Source organism: Gracilinanus agilis, chromosome 4 (genome assembly GCF_016433145.1).
Source record: "Gracilinanus agilis isolate LMUSP501 chromosome 4, AgileGrace, whole genome shotgun sequence".
Lineage (NCBI taxonomy): Eukaryota > Metazoa > Chordata > Mammalia > Didelphimorphia > Didelphidae > Gracilinanus > Gracilinanus agilis.
In genome coordinates, this window is record NC_058133.1 from 251,509,838 (window position 1) to 251,528,641 (window position 18,804).

General features: G+C 46.2%; 1 protein-coding gene across 2 annotated transcripts; it reads right to left on the reverse strand.

Moving 5' to 3' along the window:
- Positions 1-64: 64 nt before the first annotated feature.
- CAMTA2 (calmodulin binding transcription activator 2) lies at positions 65-18,794 on the reverse strand. 2 transcript variants are annotated; one of them, XM_044673204.1, is made up of 22 exons: positions 18,745-18,794; positions 17,142-17,239; positions 16,950-17,053; positions 14,571-14,638; positions 14,346-14,481; positions 13,735-13,806; positions 13,286-13,439; positions 12,791-12,925; positions 11,390-12,282; positions 10,883-11,009; positions 9,375-9,509; positions 8,320-8,435; positions 7,481-7,665; positions 7,002-7,080; positions 6,301-6,523; positions 5,583-5,899; positions 3,944-4,140; positions 3,462-3,645; positions 2,432-2,503; positions 1,605-1,801; positions 1,283-1,357; positions 65-1,154 (listed from the first exon to the last, which is right to left on the reverse strand). In XM_044673204.1, exons 2-22 carry the CDS (start codon positions 17,170-17,172, stop codon positions 1,091-1,093), a joined length of 3,564 nt encoding a protein of 1,187 aa, XP_044529139.1. In that variant the 5' UTR covers positions 17,173-17,239; positions 18,745-18,794; the 3' UTR covers positions 65-1,090. The 2 variants fall into 2 exon arrangements, with proteins under 2 accessions (XP_044529139.1, XP_044529138.1); XM_044673203.1 differs by lacking the exon at positions 17,142-17,239 and having other exon boundaries at positions 18,745-18,778.
- Positions 18,795-18,804: the final 10 nt, after the last annotated feature.

Consider the following 18,804-nt stretch of genomic DNA (forward strand, 5'->3'; position numbering starts at 1 on the left):
GGTGGGTAATGGGTATCAAGTGACTTGTCCAAGGTCACACAGCTGGGAAGTGTCTAAGGCCGGATTTGAACCTAGGACCTCCCGTCTCTAGGCCTGGCTCTCAATCCACTGAGCTACCCAGCAGCCCCCTTGCCTAGGGTTCTTGGGCTGGCACGATGTGGACGTAGGTGCTAGCATCCTTCCTCCTCCCTCCTTGGTCGGCACTTCTTCCCCCTTCACCTGGTTTCTGAAGCTGACTTCTCCCAGGGGACACCCTAGCAATTACCACCCCTCTCTTCCAGGTTACACAGATTTGCATCCCCTTCCTCCCCCAAAACAAAACAGGACTCGGAGATTGCTGCGATGTTTTTATGGCAACTTGTACAAACCAAGCCCATGCACACTTAGAAACAGTGACCATGTGGGCAATGGGGTGGAGGTAAGGAGACATCCCCCTCACCCATTTTGACCCTGGGGTGGGGGAACAATTGACCCATGCACCCCGCTATCCTTCACAGTTACATACAATATCACCCCACCCCCCAGGGACATGGTTGTTTTTTATACCCCACCCCCACCCATTCTCCCTTTCTACCCCTCTAGCAGGGGGAGGGAGAAAGAAGATGATCAGGATCAGGATACAGAAACGATAGGCATCGAGTCAGAGTCGTGCCAAGAACTTCTCTAGGGATCAGAGATGTGGGTGACTGGGCTGAGACTTGGAACACAGATGGGAAGAAGCTGATATGGAAAAGGGAAAGTGGAAGAGACTTTCAGAAGCTGACTGTTCAAAGAAACATGTAAGGCAGGCAGGCAGGCAAAGGAGGGAGGAAACCCTTTCATGGGTGCAGGAGGAACAGAAGCAAGAGCTTGACAGATCACAGCTGAAGATCAAGGTGTAGGTCAGACTAGAGAGGCCAAAGCCAGTAAAAATAGGGGAAAGGGAAGGCAAGAGAGACTGGAATCCTTGAAGGAGGAGTGGGGTAGGAGGAGAGTCCTACAGAGAGAGAAGAGGCTCCATGGAGTCTTGGAGGGTAGCTATCTTCTATTCCAACAAGGGGTCCTATCTGTCATGACCCCCCACTCCACCAGGTGGTGTTGGGGAGAGGAGTCAGGTAGTCAGTTCATTTTGGGGAAGGCTCTCTAGCTCCTGGTTCTGCTTCAGTTCCTTCATCCTATGGGGGAAAGATAAAAAGAAGCCAAGTAGTAAAATGAAGGTCTTAGAACAAAATGATTGGGGATATCAATGGGAAGAGAAAAGAAACATTAATGTGAAAAATAAGGTAGTTAAGGAGTCAGATACCTGTGCTGACAACGCCTCAGGAAACGCATGATTTTCCGAGCTGCCTGGTCCTGCTTCTTGGTTAGAAAGGAGCCTCTGGAAGGAGAGAGGAGAGGAAGCTAACAGGATAAAGGACAACTTACAGGTTCCTCTTCAATCCCACCTCCCCAGAGAATACTGGATAAGAAAGGGGAGGAAGTCAAGACATTGAAACTATAGGCAGTCCAAGATGAAGGGAATTTTAGGTATAAGAAAGCCAAGGTTTCTTTAAACTACATTGGGGGAAGGGGAAAGTTGGCAGCAGTTATCTAGGGAGTCATGACCAAAGGAGTAAGGAACATACTTGCTGCGGGAAGGCAAAGGTCCTGAAGGCCCAGGAGGCCGGTGGCAGGGCCCAGGCCGGCATCTGTAAGAACGGTAGTGCTGCTGGATCAAAACAGCTGCTCGGCGACTCTGCTGAAATCGCTTCTGTTCATAATAACTTCGGAACTTGCTCTGGATCAGGATGGCTGCTTGGGTCATCTTCTTATAGAGTGCAAACTGGAGGATAGAATTCAGTAGGTGGAGACCAAACATGACCAAAAGAGACAGTAACATGGAGGGAAAACATTTAACATTTATATGTTATAAAAGTTTGAAAAGCACTTTCCTTAAAACCACTCTGAGGTGTTTTTTAAAAACCCTAACCTTCCCTCTTAGAATCAATACTATAAATTGGTTCTAAGGCAGAAGAGTGGTAAGAGCGAGAATGGGGGTTAAGTGACTTGTCCAGGATCACACAGATAGGAAGTATCTAAGGCTAGAATTTTCTCCCACCTTGAAATATTTAGTATAGCTAGTACCCCATTTTACAGCAAGAGTAAATTATACAACTAGTATTTGAGGTAGTATTCAAATACATTTTCCTCCATAGCTGTTCTAAATGAATGCTCTCCAGAAAGGCAGAGAACCTAGAGGCCTGTTCTCAAATCAGGATGGATGTAGGCCTCTCCATGAGAAAAGCCCATTCTTCTCCTAACATATATGCCTTTTACTCCCAAATATTCCCTTAGTTACCTTAAGTGCAATCCATGTTAGCTTGTGGGAAGAGAAGTAAGGTCAGAGCCAAATTAGGTCAGAGAGGGATTCAAGATAAGGAAGGTGTTTCTGGGCAAGGGAGGTGTATCCTACCTGCTTGTACTTTCGGTAACAGCGCTGGATCACAGCTGCTGCCATCTCCTGCTGCTCCTTCAGTCGTCGGCCCTTTGGGGTGGGGGAGCAGGGGAAACTTGAACACCCGATATCCCTAACATTTCCCCACTGGAATAGGGTTATGGTATCCCTGAGATCCCTTGACCCTCACAGATCTGTCCTGTGGTCCTCTTAATGATGGCTCCTTGGTAGGACCTGTGTCTGGAACTTAATTATTCTACCATAACTGGGTTCCAACGTGACTGTCCCAACTTCTGACTCCAGACTCCATCTGAGACCACTTTCATGGCCTACAGACCTAATATAGACTCCCAAATATGCACTCCAACACCTGCCAATAATTATGATCACTATGAACTCTCATTTGATTTTTTTTTTAAACCCTTAAATCCTGTCAGTCTCAGTTCTAAGACAGATAAGCAGAAGGGCTGAGACAACTGGGGTTAAGTGACTTGCCCAAGGTCACACAACTAGGAAGGCTATAGCCACATTTGAACCCAGGTCCACTTGCAGGCCTGGCACTCTGTGCCACCTAGCTCCCTCTCATTCATTAGCTGTTCTTTGAGTACTATCTTTTTCCTGTGAAAGAACTGGGCCATTCACAAATCTCAGGCTTTGTCATCCCACCTTTCAGAATAATGGAATCTCCCTATAAGCATCAGTCCTAGGGCCAGATCTGTATCTGGAATTGTCTCTCAAGAGTCATACTTGAAATACCATTCCTCCCTTATACTTACTCCTGCTCCATATATTCAATAACTGATCCACACTCGGCTCTCTCTTAAGCACCCATTTTTCCCCTTTCCTCATTCAATTACCTTAGTCGCACACACCCAGGAAGTCATATTTCACCCCACCCGACTCCATCTCACCATGTCAAACATTACCCAGCTCTCTTTATAGCCCAAGGGAAAATTATTGATGAAGTGCTGCCTTTCCCCTATGTCTTCCAACTCTAACACTGTGACCTGTGCACCCTTTCTGACCCCACTGCCCCCATCCCCCCCACCTTGTACTTGCGGAAGGGAGTCTGGATAACACGGCCTGCTTCATACAGCTCCCGTTGCTCATGATCAGATAGTGTCAGCAGTGCAAAGTCACTTTCCATCTTCCCATTGGCTGAGGCTCCAAGGAACTCTGCCCAAGATGGGGCAGGTGGAGCAGCCAGGTGACCCTGCTCAAGGGGAAGCTTGCTGCTTCAGGAAGAGGGGGAAGAAGAGTATCAGACTGAGGCTCTCAAGTCCATCTCTTCTTCCTTCCCACCTCAGGGGTTTCTATGGAAAAATGCTACCTGAAACTTAACTTAAAGGGTATTATTCCTTTTTAAGCGTCCAGAATTGTGAGGGCATGGTCTTACTTGGATCCTTTTCTCAATTGGTTGTCAAAGATTAAGTAAATCTACCCCAAATCCCCAAGACACAGCCTAGGTGGGGCCCTGCTTTCTCCCTAATTAGGGAAAATTGTCAGAGGAGCCACCTTCAGTCCAGATACCTGTGCTGAGGGAGGTTAGGGAGGTGGTCCACATTCTCCAGGTAACTAGCTAGCCAGGACATAGTCTCACTGAGTCCCATGGCTCCAGTCTGTTCTTGAAGAGGGCTTCCAGCCTCAGGAACATTTCCAAAGTCTTCCTGTTTAATTCGTTCTGGTGTTGCCTCAACAATCTGTTTGGCCAGGGAGATCATGTCCACCTAGTAAAAAACATAAGAAAGGTCCTACCCATCAGTTCCTCACTCTACCTTATAAATGACTGAGCCCTGATCCTATTTCCAAGACTTTCCTCTTTTACTCTCATTGGCTGAGGCCCTATTAGGCCTTGCCTTCTAATAATTCTCTTATTTCTCTAATTGTGCTAAAATACTTATTGAGTTACCATTATAGCATAATGCCAAGTTGCTCAGTGGATAAAGCACTGGCATAGAGTCAGGAAGGCCTGAGTTCAAATCCAGCCTCAGATTCTTACTAGCTATGTGACCCTGGACAAGTCATTTAATTTCCTTTTGCCTTAATCCACTGGAGAATGAAATAGCAGAGTCTTTTGCCAAGAAAACTCCATGGACAGTATTGGTGTGCTATAGTGTATGGGGCCATAAAGAGCTGAATATAACTGAACAACAAAAACAGGCACAATATGGAGGACAAAAAGAGAAAGTGCCTGTACCTGAGGGATTTATAATCTTCCTGAAGAAAAAGACATTCTAGAAATGAAATCCAAACTTCTTAACCTAGTAATACTCTCTATAAACTGCCTCCCCCATTCCCCATTTATTTCCCTACAAAGATCCTCTACTCTAGTCAAATTAATCTATTTACTATTCTGTTTGTTGCTGCCTTTGCTAATACTATTTTTCCTGTCTTAGATCTTTTCTCTCCTCCTTATCCCTTTAAGACTAATCCTTTAAAGGTTCAGCTCTGGTTCTACCATGTCCTCTAGGAAACCTTTTTTTAATTGTGTTGAATTTAAGATATTTTTATTTGTTGGCTACATCAAAATTCCAAGTATCTCTTCCTCCCTTCTCTGAACCAAAGAAGGCATCAGCTGACAAAAATGAATGTATATATTTATATATCATGATATAGATATATCATTATCACTTACTGATAAACTATGTCTTTTGTGTTTATATTTATCAGTTCTTTCTCTGGAAGTAGAAACAAGTTATTCTTCCCAGCCTTCTCTTGTGATTGCACTGTCCTGTGAATTCACTATCAGTTTGTGACATTGAACACTAAACATATATTAACTTCCTTTTATTTAACTTTTTTATGTCTATGTCCTCCTCAATCAGACTGTAAGCAACACAAGGGAAAAGTTGTATCTTGTACCAGAACATAGCATAATATCTATGGTGCTAAATAAATGTTTGTCAACAACAATGAGAGTGACAAATGAAAAATTCATTCTTTCATTCTCAAGAGCTTATAAACTTTCACCGTGTCTACCACTGTTACTTGCTAATAGGCAAAGCTCAGAAGATTGCAAAAAGTCGTGGGTCAATTTTGTCCAAGTTCAAACAGCTCCAGAAAAGGAGCTACTGGTTTGTTTACATGTCCCTGCTTTGTCTAACCTCCTCTCCTCTCCTCTCATTCATGCATACCCCTAAGTCCCTACTCCCCAGATGCATTTTGATACCTGTAATACATCCACAGCCTGATGGCAATCAGCTCCCTTTGAACTGGCCCCATAACCCTGGATTGAAGTCTCTACTGTGGAGTGAGGAGAAGGGGGTGAGGAAAGCCCGTTGGGGTTACTGGCCTTGTAGTCCATGAGTGGATTGGAGGCCTCAGGGAGATCATGAGAAGATTGGCCAGATTGGGTCACTTCAATGGCTCCCTCAGAAGCAGGTGGAGGAGCAGGTGGGGGACTACTGTCTGGGGCACTAGAGTAGGTCGAAGTGACAGAAAATGTGCTATCTGACAGCTCTGAAGGTGAAGAGACACTGCTCAGACCTAAAAGGGTGGGGAGAAAGAAAGAATTCAGCAATTCAAAAAGTATTTATGATAAGGGTAGATGCTGCCCAAGGTAGTCTTACCAGTTCCCTCTTCCATCTTTTTACCCCTTTTGTCTCATCAGGGCCACATCCTCATCCTCCTCCCTATTTCTACTATACCACTTATCTCCTACCTTCTTTCTTTCACTTTCTAGCCTGCTGGCTGCATCTTTATTTCTTCTATTCATCCTATCTCTTTTCCTCTCAGCTGCTCCTTGCCCCAGTACTTACCTACTCTCTCACATTTCCATTCCTTGATTCCCCCTCCTTCCTTCTCTCCTGTTCTCTGGCCTTTCTCACATTTCCATTCCTTGATTCCCCTACTTCCTTCTCTCCTGTTCCCTGCAGAGACCTCCTCACCAGTGTCAGGGCTGGTGGAGGATGGTGAAAGGGCAGGCAAGGGCTCAACTGAAGCCTCCTGTCTCTGCAGCTCTTCTAGGCATCGTGCAAGTTGCACATGCCCTCGGGAATGTGCCACAGCCAGGGGTAGTCGGCCAAGAGAATCAGGGATGTTCAGTGCCTGGCGGTTCCATCGGAAAAGGAGCACAGCAGCTTCTAAGTGTCCTAGGGCACAGGCCCACATCTGGGGAAGGGAGAATTGGGATGGAAGAATAGACAGTAAGGGACAGCCACAAATACATTTATTGTATAAATGGAGATTTTGAACCTTGGACTTCATCCCCCATAAGTCCTTTAGTATTTCCCAAAATTCCCTTTAATCTTCTCCTGCACTTCCACGTTTGCGTGGTCACGTTATTGTTTTATGAACCCTGTGGCTCCTCCCCTTTTCTCTCTTCTTCATGAATGTGGTCTGGGAGCCTTGCCTTTCCTCTAGCTTTTTGTTTTTAATAAATCTTATTAAATATAATAATTAGAGTATTAAATATTAATTTTAAAATCCACATTTTCCTCTCCCTAGGAATTCAACCATTCAGTCCATCTACATGTCTCCCTCCCTAGCCCCTTCAAAGAAATAGGGCCTTATGAACCTCAGAGCCTCTTCCTAACTGCTTACCCCATTTCTAATTGCCACTAAATAACCACGAATCTGGCCTCCTTACCAATGGAGTACAGGAAAAATGATCCACATTGAGTGGATCCACCTCTTGCTCCAGATCCAGGCTTTCTGCCTCCATCGTCCTGGAGAGGTGGCAAGAGAAGGGTGAAGATAAGGGAAGGCAATCAGGTCACAGGAGGGTGGGTGCAGGTTGAGGCTGGGCTAAGAGGGGCAGACATAAAGGGGATGAGGGACCAGAAATCAAGACATCTAGAAGGGCAAGTCAGTGGGCAAGGGGTGGGAGTGGGGTCAAGAAATCATAAGAGATTAACAGATTATGGAATACTTAAATCTAGGAGACAAGGACTAAGGGCATCCACATTCTCTTCGCTCCCAATTTCTAATCTCTCCTCAATCCATCTTGTTGCGCTACAATGACCCTTGCCCACCACTTCATTGACTCTCTCTGTCTCTAGGACTACTACCCTAGCTCTCCACCTTCCAACCCACACCCAACCCATTCCCTTCCCAACCTGTACTCACCTCCACTGGCTCAGGGTCTCAATGAGACGGGCATAGCCCTGGGCTGCCGCCAGGTGAAGAAGACTCATACCCCGGAAGGGTCCCCCGTGAATCAGGTGATCAGGGCCCCGCCAGCCATAACGAGGGATCATACGTTCTACTAGGACCACCACACGGGCCTCAAACCCAGGCCCCGGGACACCTCCCTGCAAAACACACACCTTCATCCAAGGGCCTAGGTTTTGGTCTCTTGGCTTCTGCTGACGTTAAGGGCCCAGGGGTCTAGTCTTCCAGTTACCAACTATCAATTTTAGTGATCACTAACCCTGTCTTCTGCCTGCCTCAGGCACCCAAACATCTTTTCCCATAATCTTCAAATAGCTCTGATCTAAATGGTTTGTCTCATTGACCTAATGAGACCCAGATATCCTTCCCCTATTTTCATTTTCTAGTTCTATCCTCGATCTCCACTTCTCTATGGAAGCCAGGCTTCATGTCTCTTAGTTCAGACCATTCTGATCAGGCATCTAGGTGGCCTTGTCCCTGAGATAGTACCACATAGCTGCCAGTTCACTGGGATAAATCAGGACCCCCAGATCTTTGAAGATCCACCCCCCCATTGCCTTTCCCAATTTCTCTTCCTTTCTAGACCAGAAATAATTAGACATGCCAAAATGGCATCCAGAATAGCCACCCTTGCCCTGAAAGAGTGATGGGGAGTGTTGGGAGACATAGTAAACCAAGAAGAGAGGGGCTAAAGAGGTCAGAGAAAGCAGAGGGAGAGTAAGGTGGGTCAAACACTATAGCTGTTTGCTTAGGGAAGGTGCAACAAATATTCTACCTTCCTGCTCTCTAAATACCTGCACTGGGGAACGGTCAGAGCCTGGGGGAGGAGCCTGTCCAGCTGCTGCAATTTCTGCCATCCGCTTCTCCATCTGCTCAAGTCTTTCCAATATGGACATTCGGAACTGGTTGTCTTTTGGAAGAAAAGGACAGGAGTCTGAGTTGGGAAAGGATATGAACAACCTTCTGAATACCAGGAACAAGAGGTATTCCAAGGTCTGGGAGAACAAAGATACTTGGTGATCTCTTCCTCAAATCTGAACCAGGGTCTCTGAATGTCTGCCAGAATACAGCTTAAATATTTAGAGACCAAATGGTTTACATGATAATAAAAAGCGAGTAGCAAAGGGCTGGGGATGGGTTTTAGAAACCTCTCCTACTTTGTTCAAAACAGATTTGCCTTCTTTATGCCTTGGTCATTTGAAACTACTGTATTATTCTTCTGCCTGTGGGGCTGGGCTAGGGAGGGAGGTTGAGTATGGATAAGCCATACCATGCTAATAAACTCCAGTAGTTCCCTATCACCTCCAGGATTGGTAGTCAAAGCTGTTCATAACCAAGCCCTCTGCCTAATCTGGTCTTCTTACATTTTACCCCTCCAAGTACTCTTCAATCCAGTGATATGGGCCTTCCTTCCTGCTCCAGGAATAAGCCACTCTATCTTTCAGCACTTTCCCAGACTATCTCCTATACCTGGAGTCCTCTCCCTCCTCATCTCTTCCTCCTGACTTCTTTCAAATCCCAACTAAAATTCTACCTTCTATAGGAAGTCTTTCTCAAACCCTCTTAATTCTAGTGTCTTCCCTCTGTTGTATTATTTCCTATTTTTTCTGTATATATCTTGTTTGTATATAGTTGTTTGCATGTAATTTCTCCCATTAGATTGTGAGCTTCCTGAGTGTCTTTCTTTGTCATCCCAGTGCTTAGCACAGTGTCTGGCATGTAGCAGGTGCTTACTGACTGGCTGACTAGGTATCCCATCAAATCCCTGAAAGAAATAGGAACAAAGGGTAAGGGGGAAAGAAGTGAAGTAGGAGAGTATGTCTGGGTCCACAGGGGATTAGGTACTCACCATCTAAGGACAGCCAGTCAAGTTGGGTGCTGGGAAGAGCTAGAAAGCGGCGGGCACGATACTCAAAGAGCACAGAGGCAGAGAGTGGGCCCTCTTCTCCTGCCACCTGAAGAGACACCAATCCTGCCTCATGAGCTAGGGAAGACAAAGCGGGAGGGAGGGGGACATCAGTTTCTCTTATTGAGATAACTCCTGCAAGCAACCCAGAGACCTAGGTCAAAGTCTTGAGGCCTTATCCTACCTATCTCCTCTTCTCTTTGCTTTGCATCTCACAAAGGACCCAGCAAACCTGGGGAGGTTAAGGAGAAAACTTGTGGCACTGGTCATCCAGGCAATGAATGAACTCTCTGAGATACCTTGATTGGTAGAGAGATTCCACCCTTCCCTCCTTCTATTCTTATTCAACTTCATTATTAAGTATGGCCATCATCTTGGCCCTTTGAATGTAAAACTTAAGATCCTGATCTCCTAGACTGGAAGCTAAGAGAGCGAGGCTCTGCTCTCTTCATCTATGAGCTTCCAAGATCACAAGATGGTGGTGTTAGCAGGAATAGAACATTCACAGACAACAAAGCCTATTGAGGAAGATCATTCCTAGGATTCCTCAATTGCTTTATAGACCTCATCTTCCTGCTCATCTGGGACAAATGATTGGGACTACCTTTGAGGGTTTTCTCTGATCCTGGGCCAGTTGGGCTAGGGTAGTGATGTTTCTTGGAAAGAGGGTCTAAGATATGAAGATAGGGTTCATTTTAGCACTCTGGGAATTATCAACAGTAGCTCACATTTATATAATGCTTTATAGATTACAAAGCACAACAATCATGTGAGGTCAGAATCAATTTGTATTACAGGGGCAGCAAGAAAGGACAGTGGATAGAGAGCCAGGACCAGAATGAGGAGGACCTGGTCCAAATGTGGTTTCAAACACTTCCTAGGTGTGTGACTCCAGGCAAGCCACTTAACTCCAATTGACTAGCCCTTACCACTCTTCTGCCTTACAACAAATACTAAGACAGCAAGTAAGAGTTATTAAAAAAAAATTTGTATTTTATGTAAGAAAAAAGTATTTGTCTCTTGAATTCAGGTTTTTGAATCTTTTCTATTATTCCCAGCTGTTTCTCAGAGCCCCAGACCTTTTCTCTCTTTCTCTACCTTGAATTTTAGTTGTCAGTCCCCTTTGCTCTATAGATTTACAAAGGTAGGAACAGTCTTAGAGACTAGGCAATCCAAAATGAGGCTCAGATAAGTTAAATGACTTGGTCATGGTAGACAGTGAATAAGAAGAAGCACTAAGACTAGAAGCCAAGCCTTCTAAGTCCAAGTCTAGGGTTCCTTCCATTGTTCCATGCTTCCTCCTTAGTACTGACTACTTTGGAGAAAAGGACAGACAATAAGTACCAGCAGAGTCATGAAGTCTCCAGCCTCTAATGGTAAATCTCCTGATAAGGCATCTACAGACTATTCCACCCTAACCTGTCTGATCAGTGCTTCCCAATTCTCCATACCAGGACAGTAACATCGAAGGACACCAGACTGGACAAGTGAGGCTGGCACAAGGATGTGGTCGAAGACACAGGAATAACGCTCTGAGACCTCTGTCCAAGGACCTGTGATCAGTACTTTGACCCCACCCTGTGAACAAGAAAATATTTCCATCTGAATACCAGATCACCTAGAGAATTGGGAGGGAGGTTGTATCATACCTCTGAATAATACAGAGGATGTCCCAAAAGTCTTAGTGCAGTTTTAATCTATTTAAATTCAAAACTGCACCAAGACTTTTGGGAAACTGCATATATTAAGGTAAGTAGGGGAGAAAGAATATGGAAAACAGAATAGGCCACACACCATAAAACTTTGGGGGAAGTTATAGAATCTATGTAATAAACCATAGGGGAAGTAGGGCTGTGGTTACTTCAGAAACTTAGGTTTGGGAGACCCAGGGGCTATGCTCAGGATGAGAATAATAATGTGAGTAATGAGGAGGGATGATGAGTGAATATGATATTCACCTCTGGATAAGACCACTCAGGAGAGAAGTCAGTGATGACGCTAAGGGCTGGAGGGCCTGGAGCCCCTGGAGCCTCCTCACTGATCAGGTCTCCCATGAGGTCTGGGAAGGAAGACAAGCTTAAAGTCTCTAGTTCACTGGTCCCCCCTGGTGCTCCAAATAGCCCTTCACCTCGTCCAGGCCGAGCTGCTGGCTCCATGGATGGCGATGAAGAGACTGTGGCAGGCCCTGTTCCCTCTCCACTGGCATCATCTTGGATAAAGAAACGGTTCCCTTCTCTTCTTTCTCCAGGCTTAGAAATAGTCCCTTGATCTGATGCCACAGGCTCCAGAGCAGCAGCAGGCTCCAGGGCTGGGCAAGGTGTTCTGGCTGCCTCAGCCTCAGGGAAATTGGGACTTACCCCCAGCCCACCCCCATAAGTCTGGCCTTGACTGGGATTGTTGAAAAATCGATCAGGATCAAAGGCAGGACTGGGAGGACAGGGTGGAGCAGGAGGCTGAGGCCCTAGGACCAGGGCCAGGCCCAGGGAAGGCCCAAACTCAGGCTGAGGAGCCAAGTGCCTGCTAGGGGTTAAACCTCCAGTGAGCTGCTCTAAACCTGTCAGGAGGAGAAGAGCAGGAGCTGCCCGGGGCAGCCCTCCTGAAGCTACTGGATGTCTGGGGCTGATCTCAGGGGGTTCAGCAAAGCCAGAAGAGGAGGAGGAAGATGAAGAGGGTGAAGTATCCACCTTGGGGAGCTCAGGGGGGTCAGTATGGGGTGGGACAACTCGTGGGAGGGGTTCAGGGGGTCTTGGAGGTGGGGCTGGGGGTATAGGCAAAGTCCGAGGCTCAATTTTGGGGGAGATGATTCGGTGCTTGGTATTGCTGCATTTGTGGGGCAGGCTCCCTGTGGAACCTGTAGTGGAGAATGAGGTAGGAAAGAAAGAAAAGGAGGAGAGTAAGAAAACTTTCCAATTTCTCTCCAGTGGAGACTGTCTATTGATTGGCACCTCATTATAGATAGATGTGTAATAATGATTGTAGCCATTGGGGGGCAGCAAAGATGCCACGAAGTCTGGCTGGACAGGAGAAGAGCACAGGGGAATTGGAGGATTGCTAGGGGAAAAGAAACAAGCTGGCTGAGAAAAAGAAAAAAGCAGTGAGCTGATGCCTCTGCATAAATAATGCACAGCCTGGGGGTCACAAAGATATATGATACAGTAATAAATTGGGCCAAACCCTGGGAAAGGCATTTCCCAAAGAAATGGGCCTAGAGAAGGAAGTCCTCATTCCCACTGGACTGTTGTGAAACAATGTGCAAAACATATGCAAATTAGCATGCAAACAAACATAAAGGGTTTTTCTATCCTTCGTGGGGAATAGAACTCAAGAGTCAGAGGAAGCACTTGGGTCTCATCACTAACCGAGCCCTCCGCTGCAGAGGCAGGCATGGGTACGGGGCAGGGGCTTTGCCTGGTGGGTATCCAGAATCTGCTGCACCAGCTGTTCCACTGAGAACTCACCTGCCCCATTCCCACAGCTCCACTTGATGCCATGAACTGAAAAGGGGAGGAGGGAGGGCCTGTTGTGTGAACCTAAGAAAATCCAGCCCCTAACTCCCATTGCTGTCCCTCTCTCCCACATTGGACTACAACTCCCATGATGCCATGGGACTAGTAGCCTGGGAAAAGGTAGTTGCCCTGGGCATTCCTGGGATATGTAGTCCATATCTTTCCCTTATTCCCACCACTTCTGCATTTCAAGGGCTTGAGACTCCACCAGCATTTCAGCTCCCTAGTAGCACCTGGGATCAAAGCTCCTCCCTAGTTAGGGAGAGCAGGTCATCCCAGAGGCACCTGAGGGTCATCCAGACTTCTGTGAAAGCACCCTTAGACCCACTTTTACTCTGGGGTTCTTACACATGGGCTTCAGCTGCCCCACCAGCTCCTCCCTGGACCACTTGAGCCATTCCCTTCGATCGCTGCTGATGGAACAAAGGATGGGACCACAGCCCTTCCCACAATCTTCCAGGGCAGGGACGTTCAGATAGTGTACAAGGACGATGTCGGGGTTCTGAGGGCAGCAATGGTAGACACAGGGTGCCAGTGGACCCTGGGACCTTGATGTTCCACCCCACAGTACTTAGTTCCCTTCCCAGAATTCTGTTCTCCACCACCCAACCGACAGCCTCTCCAGCTCTTTCTTATACCTCTCACAAACTCCTATTCCTCCCAAATACCCAAGTGTTTGGTTTTCTTAGTCCATAACCCTCTTTCCTCTAATGTAACTTTCCTCTCTGAGAGTCCAGGTTTTTCTCTTCACTCACTCCTAACTCCCCAAGAATCTGGCTCCCCAGTCCCCTAAATACCTGTAGCAGCCAGTAACAGCGTCGATGGAATGTGGGAACAATGGAGGAGTGAACATAGCAGCCATAGAGACACTGCCAAGAGATAGTTGGAGAACAAGGGCTGTGGTCCAGTTCTTTTTCTCTTTAGTCCCTTTTAAATGAGTCATCTCTCCCATAAGTCCCCCTGTCCCAGGAAGTAGATGCCCCCTAAATCTAAATAACACAGTCAATGGAATGGAAAAAAGATAAGGTGGTAAGGTATTCAGGACTTCAAAGTGGAACCTTCTAGGAATGTCCAGGAGATAAATATTGGGACATAGAATAGGACAGGTGATAAAAGATAGAGTTGGGATTCAGGCCATATACAAGGATTTCTAAGGAAAGCATAAGAGAAGCTAGGAGATTGGACAGTTGAGTCCCTATGAGAAACCAAGTTAGGGGTCAGATAACTGGGTTACTAAAGGAAATGAGGAACCAGTTTACTGCCCAAGAGGTGAGATGGTTGACCTAAGATTGTAGTTGGGAGAGGTAAGTAGAGTTACACTTGGATTCTAGGAAATGAGTCAGGACAGGAATGATTAAAAACTAAAGACAGATGAACTGGACACCAAACTTTAGGGGCCTTCCCCTACCTCCATGCCCTGCACCTTCAGTTTCATGTGGTCCTCTCGAGTGGTCTTTCCATCCTTCCGCTTCTTCCAGCAGTAGCCATCCTTCCGGTACTTTACCTTCTTGCGATTATAGAGGATAATAGAGCCATTCTGAGGCCTGGGAAAGTACAGAGAGAGGTACCCAGGTAAAGCAGGTTTTGGAATCCTGTATACTTAGCCTTAACACCCTCTTCCAAACCCCCTTACCTGGTCTTGGGGGAACAGGACAGCCATTCATCATGCTTCTCAAAGGTGATCAAGTATGAGGCAATCTCCTATGAGGGAAAGGATATTCTTTCTGTTTTCCTCTTCCTTCTCTCCAATTCCTCCCCCAACCCCAATCCCCTTATTGTATAGACTTTCTCTCTAAGTTCCCACCATTACTCTTCCACCTGGCATGTCAAAACTCAAAAGGCCTATTTACTGCCAAGTTCTGGATGCTGGAGGGAATGTTCCTGGGAACAGGTCCCATTAAAGCCTGATAGTTCCTTACAACTGCCATAAGTAAGCCTGGAGGTTCCATTTTCTTTGACTGGACACAAAGAAATTATGACCCTCTCCCTTTCCCCAGGAGTCTTTCACCTAAAGATTAAGTGACATTTTCCAAAGGCTGGTTATTCCCTCCTCTCCAAAAAAAATTCTGATCTTTTTCTTCTACCAATTCAACTAGATTCTTTTCACTCCCATTCCAACCTAGCTCAGGCCTCTAATATTTCATATTTGAGATTATTGTAATCCTATCTGATCTCTTATCAACAGTCTTTTCTTTCTGTCAGATTAATAACCATAATTAAAAATAACACTCTCATGTCACACCTCTTCGATTCCATCTGTTCAAATAAATTTATTTATTTATTTATTTTTATATTATTTATTTTTCAGTCCTTACCTTCCATCTTAGAAGCACTACTGTGTATTGGTTCTAAGACAGAAGAGCAGTAAGAGCTAGGCAATAGGGGTTAAGTGACTTGCCCAGGGTCACACAGCTAGAAAATATCTGTGGTCAGATTTGAACTGAGGACCTCCTGCCTCTAGGCCTAGCTCTCAATCCACTGAGCCACCTAGCTGCCCCTTGTTCAAATGCATTTAAACAATTTTCACTGCCTATAGGGTAAAGTCCAAACTCCTTAGCCTTGCATTCAAGAATTCCTGTCCCACTCCCACCTCCTAAAATATTCCCTCAACCTCTCTCTCCAACCTGATCTGCCCTTGTTTCTCTACATGATCAATCCTTAGCCCTAGCCACACTATTCCCCATCTCCCAACAAGCCTAAAATGTTCTAGCCTCCAAGTCAATTCATGATGATCCCCCATTTAGATGTTCCCCATCTTCTGGAAATCCAACATGAGGTCTCTGAGCCAAATGCAACTAGCCTAAGATTAGCAAGTCAATGTCTTGCCCTATTAGCTAGGACACATGGACTCTTGGACTACTTGTGCCTAATCACTTGCCTGCCACTACAGCTATGTAACCCATTACTCCTGGGAATCATGATATTAAGCTTGAATCAATTAATAACTATGATGGTTAAAAAAAAAAAGAAGGTAGGCTTTCTGATAATGTAGCCTATCGCTGAAAAAAAAAAACAACAACAAATCAACCCTTAACTTATGTGAATTCTGTCCATCCTTCAAAGTCCAACTTTAGACTCACATTTTCTCCATTTCATGTATGCGCTTTCTTTAATAGAGGATATATGGGCAATGAGTGGAAAAAAATGTAACAGACCATTCCCTCAGAAGCTTACATTCTATTAAGCCTTAGTGGATACAGAAGGCAGAAGAGACTTTAGAGGTCCATCATCATCATAACAACAATAACATCATTTTCCAAATGAAGAAACAAAGATTCATAAACTCAGAGCCTCTGTCTATAAATACAATGTTCCAGAGGCAGGTAGGTGGCTCAATGGATTGAGAGTGAGGAGGTCCTGGGATCAAATATGACTTCAGATACTTCCTTCCTAGCTGAATGACCCTGGGCAAGTCACTTAACCCCCACTGCCTAGCTCTTACCATTTTTCTGCCTTGGAACCAATACACAGTATTGATTCTAAGACTGAAGATAAGGGTTTAAAAAAATAAACAATGTTCTTTAATTATACCATGTTGCCTGCCTCTCTCTTACAAGCCCAGATTACAAGCATCTTTCTGTCTTAAGATATCATTTACTATCTGTATTATTTTTATTTGGCATTGATCATCTATGGATTTGTCTAGCTACATTATATTTTATTACCAAATCCGCCCACTAAACCAACAAAGAGTCATTAAGTTTGTCTACCTACAAAGTATTATACTAGAGAGTTCAGGATTTCTGCCCTTAACAAGTTTAAAATCTAGTTATATAATGGCATCTTGTTTCCCTAACTAACTATAAGATTCTTGAAGAAACTTTTAAGACTATGCTTGATATGGTGCTTCATTAGGTGCTCAATCACTTATCTGTTGATTGATATATAAACACTGAAATTCCCACATCTGCCAAAACCAAAGTTCTTCCCCTTTTCCTACCCACCAGGGACTCCTGGTTCAAGGACAAAAGCCTTTCCTCCCACACTTTTCTATTTAGTACGCCTAGAGAACCTCATTTGTGTTCCATCTTAGGCGCTCAGGAGGCAGCAGTGGGCATCGGGGAAGACACTCCAGTAACTTCTTAGGAAGAAAGATCTTCAGGTGATGGCTGTTCTCTGAAAAGAATTGGGAACCAGGGAGTCAGTGGTCTCTTTCCAGAGAATGAGGGAAATGGGATGGAGGTAGGGCATGTACAGAACTCACCAGCAACCTCAGTGGTGTCCTTGTTATTCATGGTGAAGGTAGCTCTAATTGGCAAGGTCACCCTCTGCCTGATGGGCTGGGGGGAGGGGATATATGTCCTGGAAGAAGATAAGGCAGGCTTATGTTCAGCATTTTCTCCTTCTCCCACATCCACTTAGAAAGAGAACATAGCCCCTCCGGAAGATATGATTCCTAAGGGGAAAAGGGTTGGAGTGAAGAGATCTGAAGAATATCATGTCAGGGAGGGAAGACAGAGGGGATTAGAAAAACAGAAAGACTTGGAATGGAAACCAAGATGTATTAGAAAAGGGAAAACCTTGAGGATAAGGGCAAAGAAACAAAATAATAAAGGAAAAAAAATCAATTTAGAGCTGGAAAGGACCTTGGTAAACATCTAATCCAACTCCTCATTTTCTAGATGTTTACTGATGCCTGGAGAGGCTTGTCATCTTAATTAGTGGCAGAGTGGGTTTCAAATCCATCCTCTGAGTGCAAATCCAGCCCTCTTTCCACTGCTGAGAATGAAGGGTGAAACAATAAGCCATAACTAATTCTTTCACAAGACTGAGGCCTAAGAGCCCATATGACTCTAAGGCAGGAAATGCCCCAAAGGACATGCTTTTGAGCAGAACAGGTACCAGGGAGGGGAGAGCTGGGGGAAGGTGAAGGTAGAACACTTAGATCCATAGAAGGCAAGTCACAAGGTCCAGGCCCTGGGATGCTTCCTGACCACTGTCTTGTTTCTCTCTTCTGAGATTCCTAGTGAAGGACCTCACTGACGCTCATTTTAGCCTCTTCCCCTTTTTCTCAACTGTGACTGAGGCCCAGGTGAGATGCAGGGTCTAATTCAACCTTACCCACACCACACCTAGACCCCAGGAGCTCTGTGATTCTCATACTCCCTGGCTAATTTGTGCCACCCCCATAAGGAAATATAAGAGAGGCCCTCCCCTCCCCCTGCAAATTAGCATTCTTTCCCTCACCCACCAGATTGTCTCCAACTCAGGGCCGGAGCCCCACTTTCCTCGGAACAGATGGGAGGGGGTAGGGATGCCACCTCCGCATACAGAGCTGGGGGTATCTGCGTGAAGGGGAAGGAGGCAGCGGTCTCTAAGTCGGATAAGGTTGGAGGGGGACGACAAGCCCCGATGATGGTCAAGTGAGTGTGTGTGCGTCTTCTGCGTGTGTATTTGTGTGCACGCCATGAGGTGCCATCAAGGGATATAAGCGCAAGGTGCCCGCCAGGTGAGGGCTGGAGCAGATCTCTGGCAGGGATGGGACCAAAGCTCGGGGTCACGGGGGTTCGCGCCACCTCTAAGGGAGCCCAGGTGCTGCAGGGCGGGAGAGAAACAGCCGTGGGAGAGGAAGAGATTTCGGGCCGCAGGTTCCCCAGCAGAGGCGCTAGGGGGCGGGGAGAGAGAGCCGCTGGGGGCTTTGCGGAGCTGCGCCCCCTGCTGCGAGGGAGGGGGCGGAGGAAGAGGAGGAGGGAAATGTGGGGGGCTAGGGGTGGGACGCCTCGGGGCTCAGCCGCAGGGGCCGGCATGGGGGAACCTGCGCCCCCTGGCGCGGGGTGGGGAGGCCAGCAAGAGGCCGAGGCTCTTACCTCCTGGGGTCCCGCTGGCGGCGACGGCGGCCATTCTCCCCCACACCAACCCCCCCCCCC

Bases quoted from the DNA above. Each gene is read 5' to 3' on its own strand.
- CAMTA2 (XM_044673203.1), bottom strand. From the start codon at position 18,778: ATGGCCGCCGTCGCCGCCAGCGGGACCCCAGGAG. The intron at 7,666-8,319 runs GTATTTAGAGAG...TGTGTTTTGCAG, and splicing joins CTGACCGTTCCCCAGTGCAG to GGAGGTGTCCCGGGGCCTGG. The intron at 1,802-2,431 runs GTAGGATACACC...TCTATCCTCCAG, and splicing joins GTTACCGAAAGTACAAGCAG to TTTGCACTCTATAAGAAGAT.